The sequence below is a fragment of the Pelobates fuscus genome, chromosome 1 (assembly GCF_036172605.1).
Source record: "Pelobates fuscus isolate aPelFus1 chromosome 1, aPelFus1.pri, whole genome shotgun sequence".
NCBI lineage: Eukaryota > Metazoa > Chordata > Amphibia > Anura > Pelobatidae > Pelobates > Pelobates fuscus.
In genome coordinates, this window is record NC_086317.1 from 134,981,063 (window position 1) to 134,996,924 (window position 15,862).

The window sequence follows — 15,862 nt, forward strand, 5'->3', positions numbered from 1 at the left end:
CCGAGGTGCGGGTGCTGACCTGAGGTGCTGTCAGTCAGGTTGGCGTGCTTTGCACCAGGCTGATATGAAGCTTCAGGTGGCAAACCCTTTTTGCAGGCAGGCTCATCCATTGTGGGCATCGCCAATGACACATGTCACTGACAATGCGCCTAGAGTCCATACACCTCCTTGCCAATCACATACCTTTCAGTGTTGGCAGATATGAGGTTATAGTTGTTTTTGTACAATGAATTCCACCGATGATGATTGTGGAATTTTAACAACAATGATCAATTTGATGTAAATAAATCTTTAGGGGATAAGTCCCTCTACATGTTCTCAAAATTAGAAAATGTTTTACTTACTTCTCGGCTAGCTGGATTTGTTTCAACTTCATGAAACCATTTCTCCAGGACTGGTTTCAGTTTCCGCATATTAGTAAGGCTCAGTTGGCAAGCTTCAAATCTGCAAACTGTTGTCTGGCTAAAATGTTTATCTGTAACAAAGTAGAATAAATAAAACTGTTACGCTCTATTATTTAACACTAAATCAATTAAAATATTACTATTATTAATAGTTTTATTAGTATGAATAGAACTTGTTTTATTACTTTTTCATTATTATCTTATGCATTTTACATATTTATGTTGACAGTGCATTGCAACTACAACCCGAAAAACTACAATGAGAATTTTACGCAAACGTGATTTTTTGGAACAATAAAACTGTATCCCGGTGCATATTTACATGATCTTTCTTATCCAAAGAAAAATACGGTAATTTGCATCAAATGCCCTCTTTGTGGTTTCTCAAAGGGTCAGAGTATATTTATCAAATAAAATATATAGAATATGAAATACATTCATTAATATATCAAAATAACATTTATCAGTAATATACATTTTTTTATAATTTTATTTGCTGTGATTAAATACCAGATTTTTCCCTTTAAAATATAAGTTGATTTTTATTTGGGGCTTGTTTTTTTTTTTAACAAGCTAACTAAATATAAATAATGAAATATTATTTTGATTGTTTAACTACAATGTATTAGTAACTTCTTATATCTGATCTTACTGTACAAAGCTCCAAGTCCGTCCCCAACGTTTTCTTGGGTTAAACCCAATTTATACCTCCGTCTTTTAATATCTTGGGCAAATTCTTCAAGCTCGCTCATGCTTGAATTATCCTGTGAATGTAAGGCGCAAGTGTTAAACTTAGGGTTAAAGAAAACATTTTTCATTATTTTGAAAGTTTTTAGAGCACAGCATCTACAAAAGGTCCAGATCTCCAGGAAAACAATTATGGAGGCAAATATCAATTATGGAGGCAAATTTTAGTCATAGTATTTTGACTAAAAAGCCATTTAAGTTTTAGTCTTCTGAATTGGTTTAGTTTAGTTTTAGTCGACTAATTCTATAGTAGATTTTGGTCGACAGTGTTCTGCTTGGAGCCAACATTGCTATCGACTTTATGCATAAGGTTTATTTTACTACAATTTCCTATTGTTTATTTACAAATAAAGTAGACCTCAACTTGGATTTGAGTTCATTTTGGCAAAAAATAGGTTAAAGTCACTATATAATATAAAATATGCCATTATCCTCCATATACCAGCTTCACAAGCAAATCCTGATCGACAGTCATAACCCTATTTGTTCCAAACCTGCAACAGTTATATACCAAATAGAATAAATACACATTTTTATTCAGTAAATAGCAAGATGAACTAAATTGACAAGTGGAATGAAATAATTTTGATGAGAGTGCCAAGCTGTAAAAATTCTCCAAATAAGATTATTTTAAACATATTTTTCATCTTTTCTAAATGTTTTCAATTTTTCAATTGTCAACCTACCACAACGTCATGTTTACAGTAAATAAAATAAAATATAAATGTAGATATTAATATAAGCATACAAATGTTTGAATATTCACTACTTTCATCCTTAATGTTATTCTTATTTAAGGTGTACTTTGTCTATAGTACTTTGATTCACTAAAGAGCCATTGATAATTTAACAATTTCATATTTACAAGGAATTTGAAGTAGTAGTTAAAAAAATCCATTCATTTTCCGAATAGAACTATAACTATCTGCAACATTTAGATTTCCTATTACATGAGAAATTTAAAATGTAAATGTTACTAACACAAAAAGAAAATAATTCAAATTGATCCAAACATGTAGCTAGCTAAATGAACCTCATATTAAAACAGTGCATGAGTTTGGGTTAGTAAGTACTCACCTCAACCTCTGAGACTGCTCTTCCGGTGGATGCCTGTGATATGGGACTTGAAGAGGTGCAGTTTCCATCCATAGATGTTGTACTGGTAGGAGTGCAACTTCCGGCCCTAGATGTGGTACTTGTCGGAGTGCAGCTTCGAGCGCTGGATGTAGAACCTGTAGGGGTGCAGCTTCCAGCACTGGATATAGTACTTGTAGGGCTGCAGCTTCCTTCACTAGCTGGTGAAGGAATTTGGTAGTGGTGCATGGGGTACTTGACTTGCCCCATCTGAGCAGCACAGAGCATGGCCTGTGGGGAAGTGGGCCGATTCATGCTTACAGGACTGGTGGCTTGATGGGGAGATACTTGGTTTGGGTAGTAAAGTACTTGGTTTTGGCAGACAGGTGCTTGATTTGGGTAGAAAGTTGCTTGATTGGGGTTTGGTATCCATACCTGTCCACAATTTGATGTGTTGTGAGCATTAGGTTGTGGAAAGCTGTTATGATACTGAATCACATCTTCGGCTATTGCGGGATTTCGGCTGACCACTGGGCGAACAGCTATATTCTGAAAGCCATACCAATGCACATTTTTATTTTTAGGCACTGAATCATAAAAGGTGGGCAGGTTGGTTAAGTTTGGCAGTTGAGGTGGGCACTGCCCGTCATCTTGTTGGATGCAATCTTCATAGCCAGGTTTAATTCCACTGTGGGCCTGTGAATTCTGTGAAAAAGGTGGAAGGCTCATGTTAGTACCATTTTGTATATTTCCTTGAAAATCTTCGTATACAGCGGAAGGATGTTGTAGATTATGCCCTCCTTGGTTTGAAAGAAAGTCATTATTAGCCATGGTTCTTGTAGTGAACCTCTCTGTTTGCTAACTTGGTTTTCAGATAGTTCTTCTTGGAATTCTTCAAGGTCGTTGGAGTAGGGTTTGTGCTGAAAGCAGAGCTGCAAAAATCTTTGGAGAAAGTCTCTATATTAGAGATGAGACTCTGGAAACGCAGGTATCTGTGTCTAATTCAATCCATGACGAGAAAAGGCTTGTAGAATAATGAGTGGTGAGAGAGCAGGTTAGCAGGAAGCTGCCAGCAGGAGTAAGGATTGAGAAGATTCTCCTCCAAGGCACTGATGAGAGTGATTCCAAGAGAGTGAGGGTTGCTCTTCAATAACAGAATGTGGGAAAGTTAGGCCCACCTCCCTGGTGGGCTTGTTTACTGACCTTTCCTGTTATTGGCTTATTTTCATTAACTATTCCCTCTCCAACCATTCTTTAGTCTAAATTACCACACCCCCATTGATCTCCTCTCCACCACTAGCCTGTGAACATATTTTACTTTTTTATTCTCTCTACCTAGATATTTACATTTCAACAGACTTTTCGGCCACCTTATTTTCACCCTATTGATTAACATATGAAGATGTCTGGTTAAGTGCAGACTATTCAAATGCATATACATGAACCATGTGCCTCATTAAAATACTAAACTAATGAGTAATTACTACATGTTGATTTCAAAATATCCAATTTACATAAATCTCACTCTAGTTAACTTTACTCTGTGTTGTCTTCATTTTGACTTAACATTTACTTGAAAAAAATAAACGATTTTTTGATTGGAGCCCAGTGGCCTCCAAGATGCACAGAATGGCAAAGTCTATATTTAGTGGATCAAATGTGTAACATAGTGCAGAAAAAAGTAATATGCTATATTTTTAGAATTAAACTTTAATATATATAATATTCATATAAATATATTAATCTAACTTAGGTAACATCAACAGACACACATTCTGATGTTATGGTGTGTCCTTTGTTTTTATTAGATCTGTCTGGGTGTTAAAATGATAAAAAAAATATACTTCTTTACCATACAACTATATAAGAGCTTACAAAATGGCCTTCATTTGTATAAATATGCATAGGGATTTGGGATAGAACTTACAAAAAAATAAACTATTGCCAAAAGATTCTGTTTGAACCCAATAAAAAGGTATCATTACTTTATTATATTACAACTGTGGCAGTAATTTAAAGATTAAAACATTAAAGCCTCACCTACATCAATAATTTTAAAAAATACAATCAAATATGAAGTTTTTAATTTTATCATTTCTCAGACAGAAAGGATCATATGTATGTCTGTGGGGATCCTGCAAAACTAAATTACAGCTTTCCCTTGAGCGAGGGTGAAAACAATATAAATCTGATTTGTCTTTATTGTATTTGGTCTCCAAGATAAGGACATGTACTGCAGGCTTCACAAAGGGTGAGGCTGCCAGGAAGGTTAATCTACAATCTAAAATTCAGACACAGATTAGGGTTCTAGGAGCTGTGATAGTGGTGATAATTATAACAGCTGGGAGGCTCATTAACATTGCTATGCTACTGATAATCAAATTACAGAACTTTAACTTTGTGTAATGCACTTATTTTATCTTCACTGGCAACTAAATTGCCTAATTACTTGCATTTAGAATTTGCGCTTAAAACTGTGAAATATTGCTTAAAATGACATAATTACTTTAATTTGCTTGCTAAGTTCAACACAAGTCTATTGAATAGATCCAGTAACAATTTATATTGATCAAACACGTTTGAGCGAAATTTCGGAGTCACAACTGAATAAAGGTCAAAGTTGGCCCTAAGGATGCATACATATAAACTAGTTGTGGAGGTCGAAAATTATGACCACTAATAATGTTCTACAAATATGGGGTAAATTGATAAATACGGGCAATAACAGCAGACCCTATACTTGCAACAATAGGTAATTTGAGCAATCAGCTTATTCAACTACCTATATAATGAATAGCATATGAATAGCATATGATCCAATTTGAAACAGCAACTGAGTAAGCAAATGGTGCCTTGGGCTGTTACAATATGCCACAGTGTGTATCACTCTGGATCAACTCTCAGGATAAGGCACCCCAGAACTCTCAGCCTATTATTGTTGTCTAGCATGGTTGCAACCAAACATGATAATATGGATGTTTGGTCATAAGTGCAGCTGGAGAGGGGTAAATTAGTAATTACAAGGTAGAGCCTTGTGCTTTATTTTTGTCATACTTTTCACTAGTGTTTTAACAAAGATAGGGTGCCCAAGAACTTATGCACCATTAGCACTAATTACATTTCTAAAGCAAATATTAGAACAATTTGGATAAAATATAATACATTTTAATTAGCTAAAAAAAAAAAAAAGTAAGAAAAAGTTAGATTGTGTTTTAAAAAAACAAAAAAAAAACAAAGCCAAAGCTGTTAAAGCAAATATTTATTTGTTTTGCTCACGACTAATGCAACATTGTGTATCAGTACGGTTTAAAAGGAATATTCCCTCTCCAACCATAATCTAAATGATCCCACCACTATTGATTACTTCTCTACCGATCACTAGCCTGTGAACATCTTTTTCACTTTATTCTCTCTACCAAGTACTAAACATCATCTGGATATTTACATTTAAACAGACTGTATTCCACCTCATTTTCACCCTATTGATTTGCATGTGAAGATGTCTGGTTAGGTGCAGACTATTCAAATGCATATACAAATATCCCTTCAAGACATGAACCATGTGCCTCATTAAGATGTTAAACTAATTAGTCATTACTACACGTTGTTTCCAAATATCTCATTGATATAAATCCCATTCTGGCTAAAATAAGACTGTGTTGTCTTCATTTTGACTTCTGCATGCTCTTAAAAAAACATTTTTTGATAGGAGGCCTTTGGAGCCCAGTGGCCATCGAGATGCACAGAATGGCAAAGTCTATATGTAGTTGATCAAATGTGTAATATAATAATATCCTACATTTTTAGGATTTAACTGTAATTTTACTTTGGCAATATCAGCAGACACACATACAGATGTCATGTTATGTCGTTTTTCATGGATGTTAAAATTATGAAAATATATTGCTTTACCATATAACTATATAAAAGCTTAAAAAATGGCCTCCATTTATATAAATATGCATAGGGATTTGGGTAGTGCGTAAGTAACTTTTTTTCTTTAGTTTTTATTGTATGTATGGGGGCTAATGTGTACTATAGTCATTGCTGTCGCCTAGGAGTTATGGAAGTTTGAGCACAAGGCTTATGTTTTTTATGTTTGCATTTGGTTTTGTATTGCACAGCCATGTTACAGTGCTGCAACCTACCCCATGTGTTCCCTATTAAGGGTTAATAAGTATATAGGAGTTTGGAAAAATACCCCTTTCTGTCTCATTACAGAGTTTACCTTTTAGCTGAAAATAGCAAGGGGAATTGTTAGTGTAGGAGTCAAGAGGTTTTGACTTGATGAGGCAGACACTTCAATAATCATTGGTGTGATACTAAAAAAAAAATTCCAGTTATTTAAATGTACATCAGGATTTGGGATAGTGTGCAAACAACCCTTTGGCACCCATAGTCTACCCACTCTGCAGCAATAGAGCAACTAAGACCAAGATATTCAGAATTGTCTTACCCCTCATTGTGCAAAGTTGTTGCACATTCAGTATATGCAGTGCTTTTGAAATACTGTGCAGCAACCAGGATTTGACTGGTTGCTGCACAGAATATTTTGTTAAAATAGTGTTAAAAATATTAATCTTTTGCTTTTTTATATATTCAGTGTAATTCACTATTTAGCGGATAGACTCCCTACACAAATTAGAAGGTTTGGTGAGAACCCCAGCATATGCCAGTTAACAAGAGGCAAACCCGAAAAATATTTGTATAAATTCACAAAACATGTTCCAAATTAAGAGACAAAAAAACTTAGTAGGTGTTGATTTTTTAATTTTGTAAAAAAAAAATGTATATACATTGAAGCATGTCATTATATTTACAATTAATACATTTCTACAGTTCCTACACATTCTACAACACTCTCCAATAGCTAAATCAAAAAACACTGACTAATTTAGACTTAGCATTACAAAAGGCAGCTCTGCGCAAGCAAGCTTACAGTCAAAATAAAGGTAAAAAGCACAATGTGCTCAGAATGTAAGGTTCATTGTCAACTATAAAATCTATATACAACTACATACATGATATTAAGTGGGAGTGCAGTGAGTTCTAGGTCTACAAAGAACTTGTTATAAAGGTCATTGGTTTGAAAAATGGGGGAGATATGGTTTGAAGCATAACAGATATGAATGTCATTGACAGAGAGATAGTTTGAGAGAGTTTGTGGGGTGGAATCAGGTTTTGAATAGCTTACAGAGGGTAAGGTGTAAAATGATCCCACTGAAGTGCATGGAGTTTGAGGTTCACCCGGTGTCAGATCTGGTGAATTTCAGAGGCAGGGGGAAGGATTTGTCAATATATTTATATAAGGCATGAATGAGAACAATGAGCTAATAATGATGACAGGGAAGTGAAGAGGTATGGTTATGGCTATAACATTGAACTGAAGTAAGAGTGATCAAGATGGGTTAATGCTCGAAAGAGAGATTTAACTGTAATAAAGCAAAATAGGAATGCGGCTATACCACGGTTTACTGAGTATAGTTTCCAGGAGGCATCCTTTGCATGGCATGTTGGATGAATTGTCCGTTCTGGTTGTTTGTAGCCATATAAGGTGTATGATTTGATGCAGCCATATCAAGTAGCCAGGGTTGTGGTACTGCCATTGGTGGCATGACCCAGTTTCCTGTGTTAGAAGCTGGAATGGGTTGAGCAAAGTTTCCAAATGTTATGGTCTGCTCCTTCAGGCATTTGTCCAATTCCTTCTTTGACTTCTGGCGCCGGTTACAGAACCAAATCCGAATAACCTATTGATAAATAATGAAAGTAATGGGTGGTCTATTTACAAATTATTTACATTTAAAGAGACACCATTCACAAATACCAAGTCTGATTTATGAAGAGCAAAACATTTGTGAAATATACAATATGTATAAGTCATACATGAAAATATTCACTTTTGTACCAGAAAAAAACAATTCCAAAGAATTTGATGTTGTGTGAATGTGAAAACCAACCTCTTGCACAGCAGTTATTGATCTGGGCCAGTGGTAGGACGGGTATTTATTTTGTGAGCTAAGCCACTGCATGTAATGCACTGGCTAAAACATAGGATTATTCATTAAACAGGATTTGTTTTTTTTTAAATTTGATAAGGGGATTGCAAATTCTAGGCCAAAATATGGAAGTAGAAAAAAAACCCTTACAAAGCTGTGGCACCATTGGACATATGTCCAACTGACCTTAATTATAGAGTCTTCTTTACCCAGATTGTGCATTCTGGTATTCAGATCTCTATAACTTGTTAAATTGTTAAAGATGGTCACTATAACAGCTAACTCATAAAGCAGTAAATATAGAAATCTAAATTATATCTATAATCACTTTAATAGCTGTTAATACTCAACTCCTCTCCAGTGTGCCATGAATGGTTTCCCAACTGTCTACAGCATGATTATCCTTGCTTGGAAAATGCATCGCCAGTCAAGGCAATTCTCCCCTATAATGCCAATACACTTGCTACATTGCCAGAACATCCTCATCAAAATGTAATGACACAGTCACCCAATTCCTATACGTCTCAAATAAGCACAAGAAACACACACTAAAACAGTTATCACTGCAACTAGTGTATTTGCTGCAGTTGCTGTAATTAAGATCAATTGCTGTGAATGCAGCTGAAGAAAGGGGTTATCTAGCTCTCTTGTGTCACTCAGTTCATGGCATAGACACATATCTATGAAACATTAAAAGACACCTGAGCTGTTAGATGGATATTTACATTTTTGGGTTTGCGACACAACCACTTTATTTCTCATCACAAAGGTTCATTCACTAAAGTGCAAATTCAAAATGAATTCTAAGTGCATTTTAAATTTAAGGTCAGAACAGCCAAACTGGAAAAATTCTCATCTATAGAAATTTAGTCAGTTATGTATCCATTTTGGCTACTTTAGAAAGGAACACTAGTGTCAGGAATACAACAAATATTCCTGACACTATAGTACTTATTTGGCATTTTTGGTGACCGGCCCCACTCTTACTTTTCTCACATTTTCTCCCACGACATGCTGGCCTCACCGTGGATGACCCTGCCTCCATGGCTGCGATCATCAATTTTGATAATCTTTTTCCCATATGAAAAGCATTGGAAGGCCATTGCGCATGTGAGGCAAAACTCCCCCGGCAATCAACATCTTCTCAAAGAGACGCATTGATTCAATACATCTCTATGGGAATGTTCAGCATCTCCATGCAGAGTTTAGAGATGCAGAATGCCAGTGGTGCACACTATGTAGACCTAGACTGGGAAGCCACTCTAGTGGCACCTAAAGGTATCACTTTGAATTCACTCTAAATTCTCACTTCAGTGAATAACTCAGTAAACATTCATGTCATAGTAGTTATCTGATAGAAATGTTCTTATTGTCAATACTTACTTCGTATTCCATCTTGGATTTTTCTGAAATTATTTCGATGTCACTTTTAGTGGGATGAGGGCACTGCTCATAACACAATTCTAAATAGCTCTTTGTAGCAGCTTGAATGAATGTACGGCGTTTTCTTTTTCCATAGTTTTTCAGCTTCTCTCCATCGTTAACAATCTAGTTGCAAAAAACAAACAAAAACAATATGAAGAATAACATGTTAATTAATCGCAGAATATTTTTTTTCCGACCTAGTAGATTAACAAATTTCAATAGAAAAAATGCCAACACATATGAACATATTCAACAGAGTAAGAAGGGAACTGACACAAAAGCCTCCAAAGCACCACAGCTACCTGTACACCTTGTACTTAATGGTTGTTTGTCTTTTTTTTTTTTTTTTTTAATCAGATCTACTATAACAGCAGTGATTAAAAACCACTGTAGCTATATGCCCACCCACTACTTATCAAATTTAAGAAATGTTTCTCCTTGACATGCCATACACAGCCAAGTGATTCTTATAGGCTAATAATAGTAACAATAATAATGATTTTTCAAAATTCGGCTTAGATTCCTATAACCCTGAACTCAGTACCTTTCATCAGGCTAAATACTGATCTCTGCTGCTCTACAAAGACATAACAGTGAACTTTGTAGCTCCCTATGTCTATAGCCTTACTAGTGAAGCCTACAGCAGACTGAACAATGAGTTATCCAACTCTAAAATTCTCATCGTTTTAAAGTTTTACCCCTCAGTTACCTTAAACTGAACACTCCATATCCAATTCAGAAACTTGAAAAAGGAACTTGCTGGATTGAAAGTCTCCAAAATGTCCCAATTTTGATGACAGTTCCCTGTCAATACTATCAAAATTAGAAATTGTTTTACTTACCGCTCGGCTAGCTGCATTTGATTCAACTTCATCAAGCCATTTATTAATGATTGGTTTCAGTTTCCGCATGTTAGCAAGGCTCAGTTGGCCAGCCTCAAATCTGCAAACTGTTGTTTGACTGAAACGGTTATCTGTAACAAAGTAGACGGTTTGTCAGTTAACGTATGTAATGTCTTCAAATAAAACTCTTATGTTGTACTATTTATCACTAAACCAATTAACATGTCAATATTATTATTAATATAATCCACTCATAAATATATAAAATTAAATTGATCAATAATATACATTTTAGATAATATTTGCTGTAATTAAAATACCAGATTTTCCCTTTAGAATATAAGTAAATTTTTATTTGTGGATTTTTTTTTTTTTTTTTACAAACTGACTAAATATGAATAATGATATCTCTCTTTGATTATTTAACTACAATTAATTAGTAACTTCTTATATCTGATCTTACTGTACAAAGCTCCTAGTCCGTTCCCAACGTTTTCCTGGGTAAATCCCATCCTAAGCCTCCGCCTTTTAGTATCTTGGGCAAATTTTTCAAGCTCACTCATGCTTGATTTATCCTGTGAATACAAGGAGCAAGTGTTAAACATGGTGTTAAAGAAAACATTTTTAATTATTAATTATTTCAAATTGTTTAGAGTACAGATCTGTGAAAATATCTGCATAGTTAGTGATATTAATGTGTTATTTACTCGTAATTTGAGTACAATTGCATAGGCTTCACAAGCAAATCCTGATGGAAAGCCACACCTGCAACTGCTGTTTACTAAATAGAATAAAAGACTTATATTTATCCAAAAAATAGTAAGTTGAACTAAATCAACAAGTAGAGTAAACACATTTTGAATTTAAGTGCCCAGCAGGAAAAATTCTCCAAATGAGAATATTTTAAATGTTTTTCACCTTTTCCAAATGTTGACCTACATTTTCAGGTGTCAATCCACCACAACTTCTTGTTTAGTATAAATAAAATTAAAATGTAGACATTAAACTAAGCATACCAAATAAGACATGTAAAATGTAAATGTTACTAGCACAAAAGGAAAATGTTCCAAAGTGGTTGAAACATGTTGCTGGCTAAAGAAACCACATATTAAAACAGTGTATGAGTTTGGATCAGTAAGTGCTCACCTCATCATCTGAAACTACTCTTCCAGTGGGCACCTGTGATATGGTACTGGTAGAGGTGCAGCTTGCATCCATAGATATGGTTCCTGCTGCAGGGGTGCAACTTCCAGCTGTAGATATGGTACTGGTAGAAGTGCAGCTTCCATCTGTAGATATCCTAGCTGGTGAAGGTTTTTGGTAGTGGTGCATGGGGTACATGACTTGCCCCCCCTGAGCAGCATAGATCATGGTCTGGGGGGAAGTGGGCCGGTTCATGCTTACAGGACTGGCAGCTTGATGGGGAGATACTTGGTTTGGGTAGTAAGGTACTTGGTTTTTGTAGACAGGTGTTTGACTTGGCTTTGGTGTAGACATCAACGGCTGTTCACAATTATTTGTGTTGCATGCATTAGGTTGTGGAGTGCTTTTAAGATACTGAACCAGATCTTCAATTGTGGGTCTTCGTTGAACCACTGGGCCTAGAGTTGTATTCTCAAAGCCATGCCCGAGAATATTTTGTATTTGAAGCATTGGAGCACAATGTGGGAGCTGGATCATGCAGTTTGGCATTTGAGGTGGGCACAGCCTGTCATCGTTTTGGATGAAATCTTGATAGTCAGGTTCAATTCCATGGTGGGGTTGTGCATGCTGTGAGTAAGGTGGATGGCCAAGGCCAGTAACACCATGCATTTTTCCTTGATGATTTTCATGTCCATTGGTAAGAATTTGTGCATCATCCACTCCTTGGTTGGAAAAAAAGTTGTTATGCATGGTTCTTCTTGAAATTCTTCAAGGTTGTTGTACTAGGGTTTTCGCTGGAAGCAGAGCTGCAGGTAAAATCTTTGGAGAAGGCCTCTGGACTAGAGATCAAACTCTAGAAAAGCAAGTATCTGTGTTTGATTCAAATCTTGTCTAGAAAGCTAGGTTGTAGAATGATGAGCTGTCAAAGAGAGCAGGTTAGCAGGAAGATGCTAGCAAGGGTTGGGATTGAGAAGTATCTTCTCAAAAGCCTTCATGAGAGTGATTCTGAGAGAGTGAGGGGACACTTTAATAGCAGAAGGGAAGGAGGGGGGGGGGGGGATTTATTGGCCTTACCTATCATTGGCTCACTGTTTATTTTTCCCTCTCTAACCATGATGCAATCTAAATGACCCCACTCCCTATTAATCTCCTACACACATCACTAGCCTCCATTATTATACAAACATACTAAATATTATCTGAATATTAACATTTCAATAGACTGTGAGCTACCTCATTTTATTCTATTGATAAGCATGTGAAGATGTCTGGTTAAGTGCAGACTATGCAAATGCATATACAAATTCAAAACATGAACCATGTGCCTCATTAATATACTAAACGAATTTGTAAACATGTTCTTTCTAAATATGTCATTAACATAAATACCATTCTGGTTAAAATTACACTCTGTATTGTGTTTATTGTGACTTACACTTACACTCACAAAATATTTGTTGAAGTAATGAAGTAATATGGCGCCCAGTGGCCATCAAAATGCACAGGATGGCAAAGTCTATATGTAGTTAATAAAAAAAAATGTGTGATATAGTGCAGAGAAAGTAACATCCTTTTATTTTAGAATTTAACTTTTACATACCTTAGGCAATATCAACAGACACACATTCAGATGTCATGTTATGTCATTTGGTTTTATTAGATCTGCCTTGGTGTTAAAATGATGAAAATATATTTGTTTTCATTGGATCTGGCTTGGTGGTAAAACAATAAAATATATTGATTCACAGTATAACTATTTAAGAACTTACATGAAAAAAATGGCAATTCCCAAGCTATCATGTTTGTAAAATTGTGTGAGCCCAATAAAAAGGAATCACAGTGAGACAGTAACTCAAAGATTGAAATATTAAAGCCTCACCTATATCAATAATGTAGTATAATAGTATTCATTTTAAATAATAAAATTATTAAACTAAAAAAAGTTTTTCATTTTATCATTTATCAGATAGATGGCTCACATTTATGTCTGTGGGGATCATTTTTAACGCAATTACAATTTTCAGTTGAGCATTTATTGCCCCCCCCTCGAATTATTTTATACTTTGTCAATCCTTACAGTAATAAAACGTATCCCATTTAAATTGTGGGCAAGAATTACAATGTTTTGGTACGCTGTGGTCTAATTTCTTGTTTTTGATATTATTAAAATGCTCCAGGAATCTTACATGTACGACATTTACCACAGATATAATGGTCCGTTAAAAAGGGTTTGGGTTTTAGCATTTTAGGTAATGGACTGGGGGATAATATATTTTTAAGATTATCCTCCTTTTTATAAATCACTGTTAGCTTACCTGGGATATTACTGCCTAATATCTAATTTCTCTTAAGTATATGCCAATGCTACTTTAAAATCCTCTCTATTTGTTTTGCTTGTGAGTTGTATTTAGTTATAAAAGCGTATTCAAAATATTATTTTTTTTGGTCTAAGTATTCTGCTTATCCATACCAACAAAATAGATCATCTAGACCTAACTAATTATGTGGAGGATAAGCAATTAAAAAAAAAAAAAAAAAAAATTGGCAGCACTTAGATATATAGGTGATGGCTGGCTAAAATTAGAACTACCATCTATGAGAGAGAAAACTGTATTATGGATGATTATGAGAGTTAGACATTCCTATTCTACTTTTAGCAAAGTCTAGGACCCCTGGAAGGCATATATTAAAAGGAAAGACATACCTAGATAGAGAGGTGTTTTCCTTTTTTTTTTTTTTTGGGGGGGGGGGGGAGGGGTGGAGAGGTTTATCTTACTTTATATATAAAAGATTGATATTTAAATATAAATATTTTGCTGAATAACTTAATTCTGAGGTATTCGACCTAAGAATCAACTCTATAGCTATAAGTAATGATGCATGTTACTGATTGTATACTGTGTTCACTCTTCAATGTTAAATAAAGAATACAAATTAAAAAAAAAACTTTTTTAAAAATGCAGATTGCAACACACCAATAGATAAACACAGTTCTCACCAATGTAAAGGCAAATGGCATGTTTAAGGAGAAATTGCAGACTTCTATGTCTTTAAAGATCAATCAGCAATTATGAGAAAAGACACATTGAAAAGGGTTATGATATTAATAAAAAAAACAATTAATAGAAATAAAATACATCTATAATACAATCAAATCGAACCAATCTTATTATCACAAATAAAATGTAGAATACTTCTCTATAAAGGCAATAAAAGGGAACGATAAAGCGTTAGATCTTAGTCTTAAAGAAGCCCAGTGTACCTATAATCACAAAACACTCAATTTAGGTCTGAACCAAGAAGTGTGTTGTAGGGGTATCACAACTGTGTAATTTTTTAATTCTTATTTTCCATTTTATATTCAATTTTAAATTTGTATTATTTTCTTCATTTATCATTTCATCTATTTTTATTATTACATGTTTTTTTATTTATATTTTTTTTATTTATATTATTTTAATTTTATTTGCATTGTCATACAGCTGTATATATTCATATGGATTTTTCATGTTTTTTTTATTTATTTATATTTTCATTTAAGTTTTATGTTTATTTTATTGATATTTTCATTTTTATTCGTATTGCATCCTTTTACAGATACCTGTATTGAGATATGTATTTCATCTGCAGCTGTTCTCCTACTTATTGGTCCAATTTCAGTGGATACATGCTGACTGATGCCTGATTTACTGTAAGTGCATTAATTGTTAAATAAATAAATGCATAAATGCATAAATAAATAAATAAAATAAAGTTGCTACCAAACTCTGTGATAGATAGATAGATAGATAGATAGATAGATAGATAGATAGAGAGAGAGAGAGAGAGAGAGAGAGAGAGAGTTAAAATCTTAAATTAAGACATATCCACAAACAGATACTCCATTTATGGGGAGACAAGTCTGGATTTCTAAGCATCTTGGCCTTACATGTTGTTGGTTTTTGGTTAACTATCCCACCACTGTATTTGTCATTACTTTATTCTGCTATGATTTGACTATTATTGCAGTTGTTCTATATTGGTATGAAGTCTGTTCCATATTCATCTACTACTCTGTTTATGCCGTTTGCATTTATATTTGTTTTATTTCTCATTGGGGTTATAACAGTCTGTATTCATTTTCCCTCCTATTTCCTGTAGTGAAACCATATAAATCTGATTTGCGTTTAATGCTTTTGGTCTCCAAGATAAGGACATGTACCGCAGGCCTCACGCAGGGTGAATCTTCCAG

The 15,862-nt window shown here is 34.5% G+C and overlaps 1 protein-coding gene across 1 annotated transcript; it reads right to left on the reverse strand.

Annotated features, from left to right (window-relative positions):
- Positions 1-7,262: 7,262 nt before the first annotated feature.
- Positions 7,263-11,964, reverse strand: LOC134589153 (POU domain, class 5, transcription factor 1.2-like). Its single transcript, XM_063444319.1, has 5 exons — positions 11,635-11,964; positions 10,952-11,063; positions 10,489-10,619; positions 9,605-9,769; positions 7,263-7,972 (listed from the first exon to the last, which is right to left on the reverse strand). Exons 1-5 carry the CDS (start codon positions 11,884-11,886, stop codon positions 7,697-7,699), a joined length of 936 nt encoding a protein of 311 aa, XP_063300389.1. The 5' UTR covers positions 11,887-11,964; the 3' UTR covers positions 7,263-7,696.
- Between the last annotated feature and the right edge of the window lie 3,898 nt (positions 11,965-15,862).

Excerpts from the sequence above, each read along its gene's own strand:
- LOC134589153 (XM_063444319.1), bottom strand. The coding sequence starts at position 11,886 with ATGAACCGGCCCACTTCCCCCCAGACCATGATCTATGCTGCTCAGGGG. Across the intron at positions 10,620-10,951 it reads CGGACTAGGAGCTTTGTACA|ATAACCGTTTCAGTCAAACA; the intron begins GTAAGATCAGAT and ends ACTTTGTTACAG. Across the intron at positions 9,770-10,488 it reads CAAATGCAGCTAGCCGAGCG|ATTGTTAACGATGGAGAGAA; the intron begins GTAAGTAAAACA and ends TTTTGCAACTAG.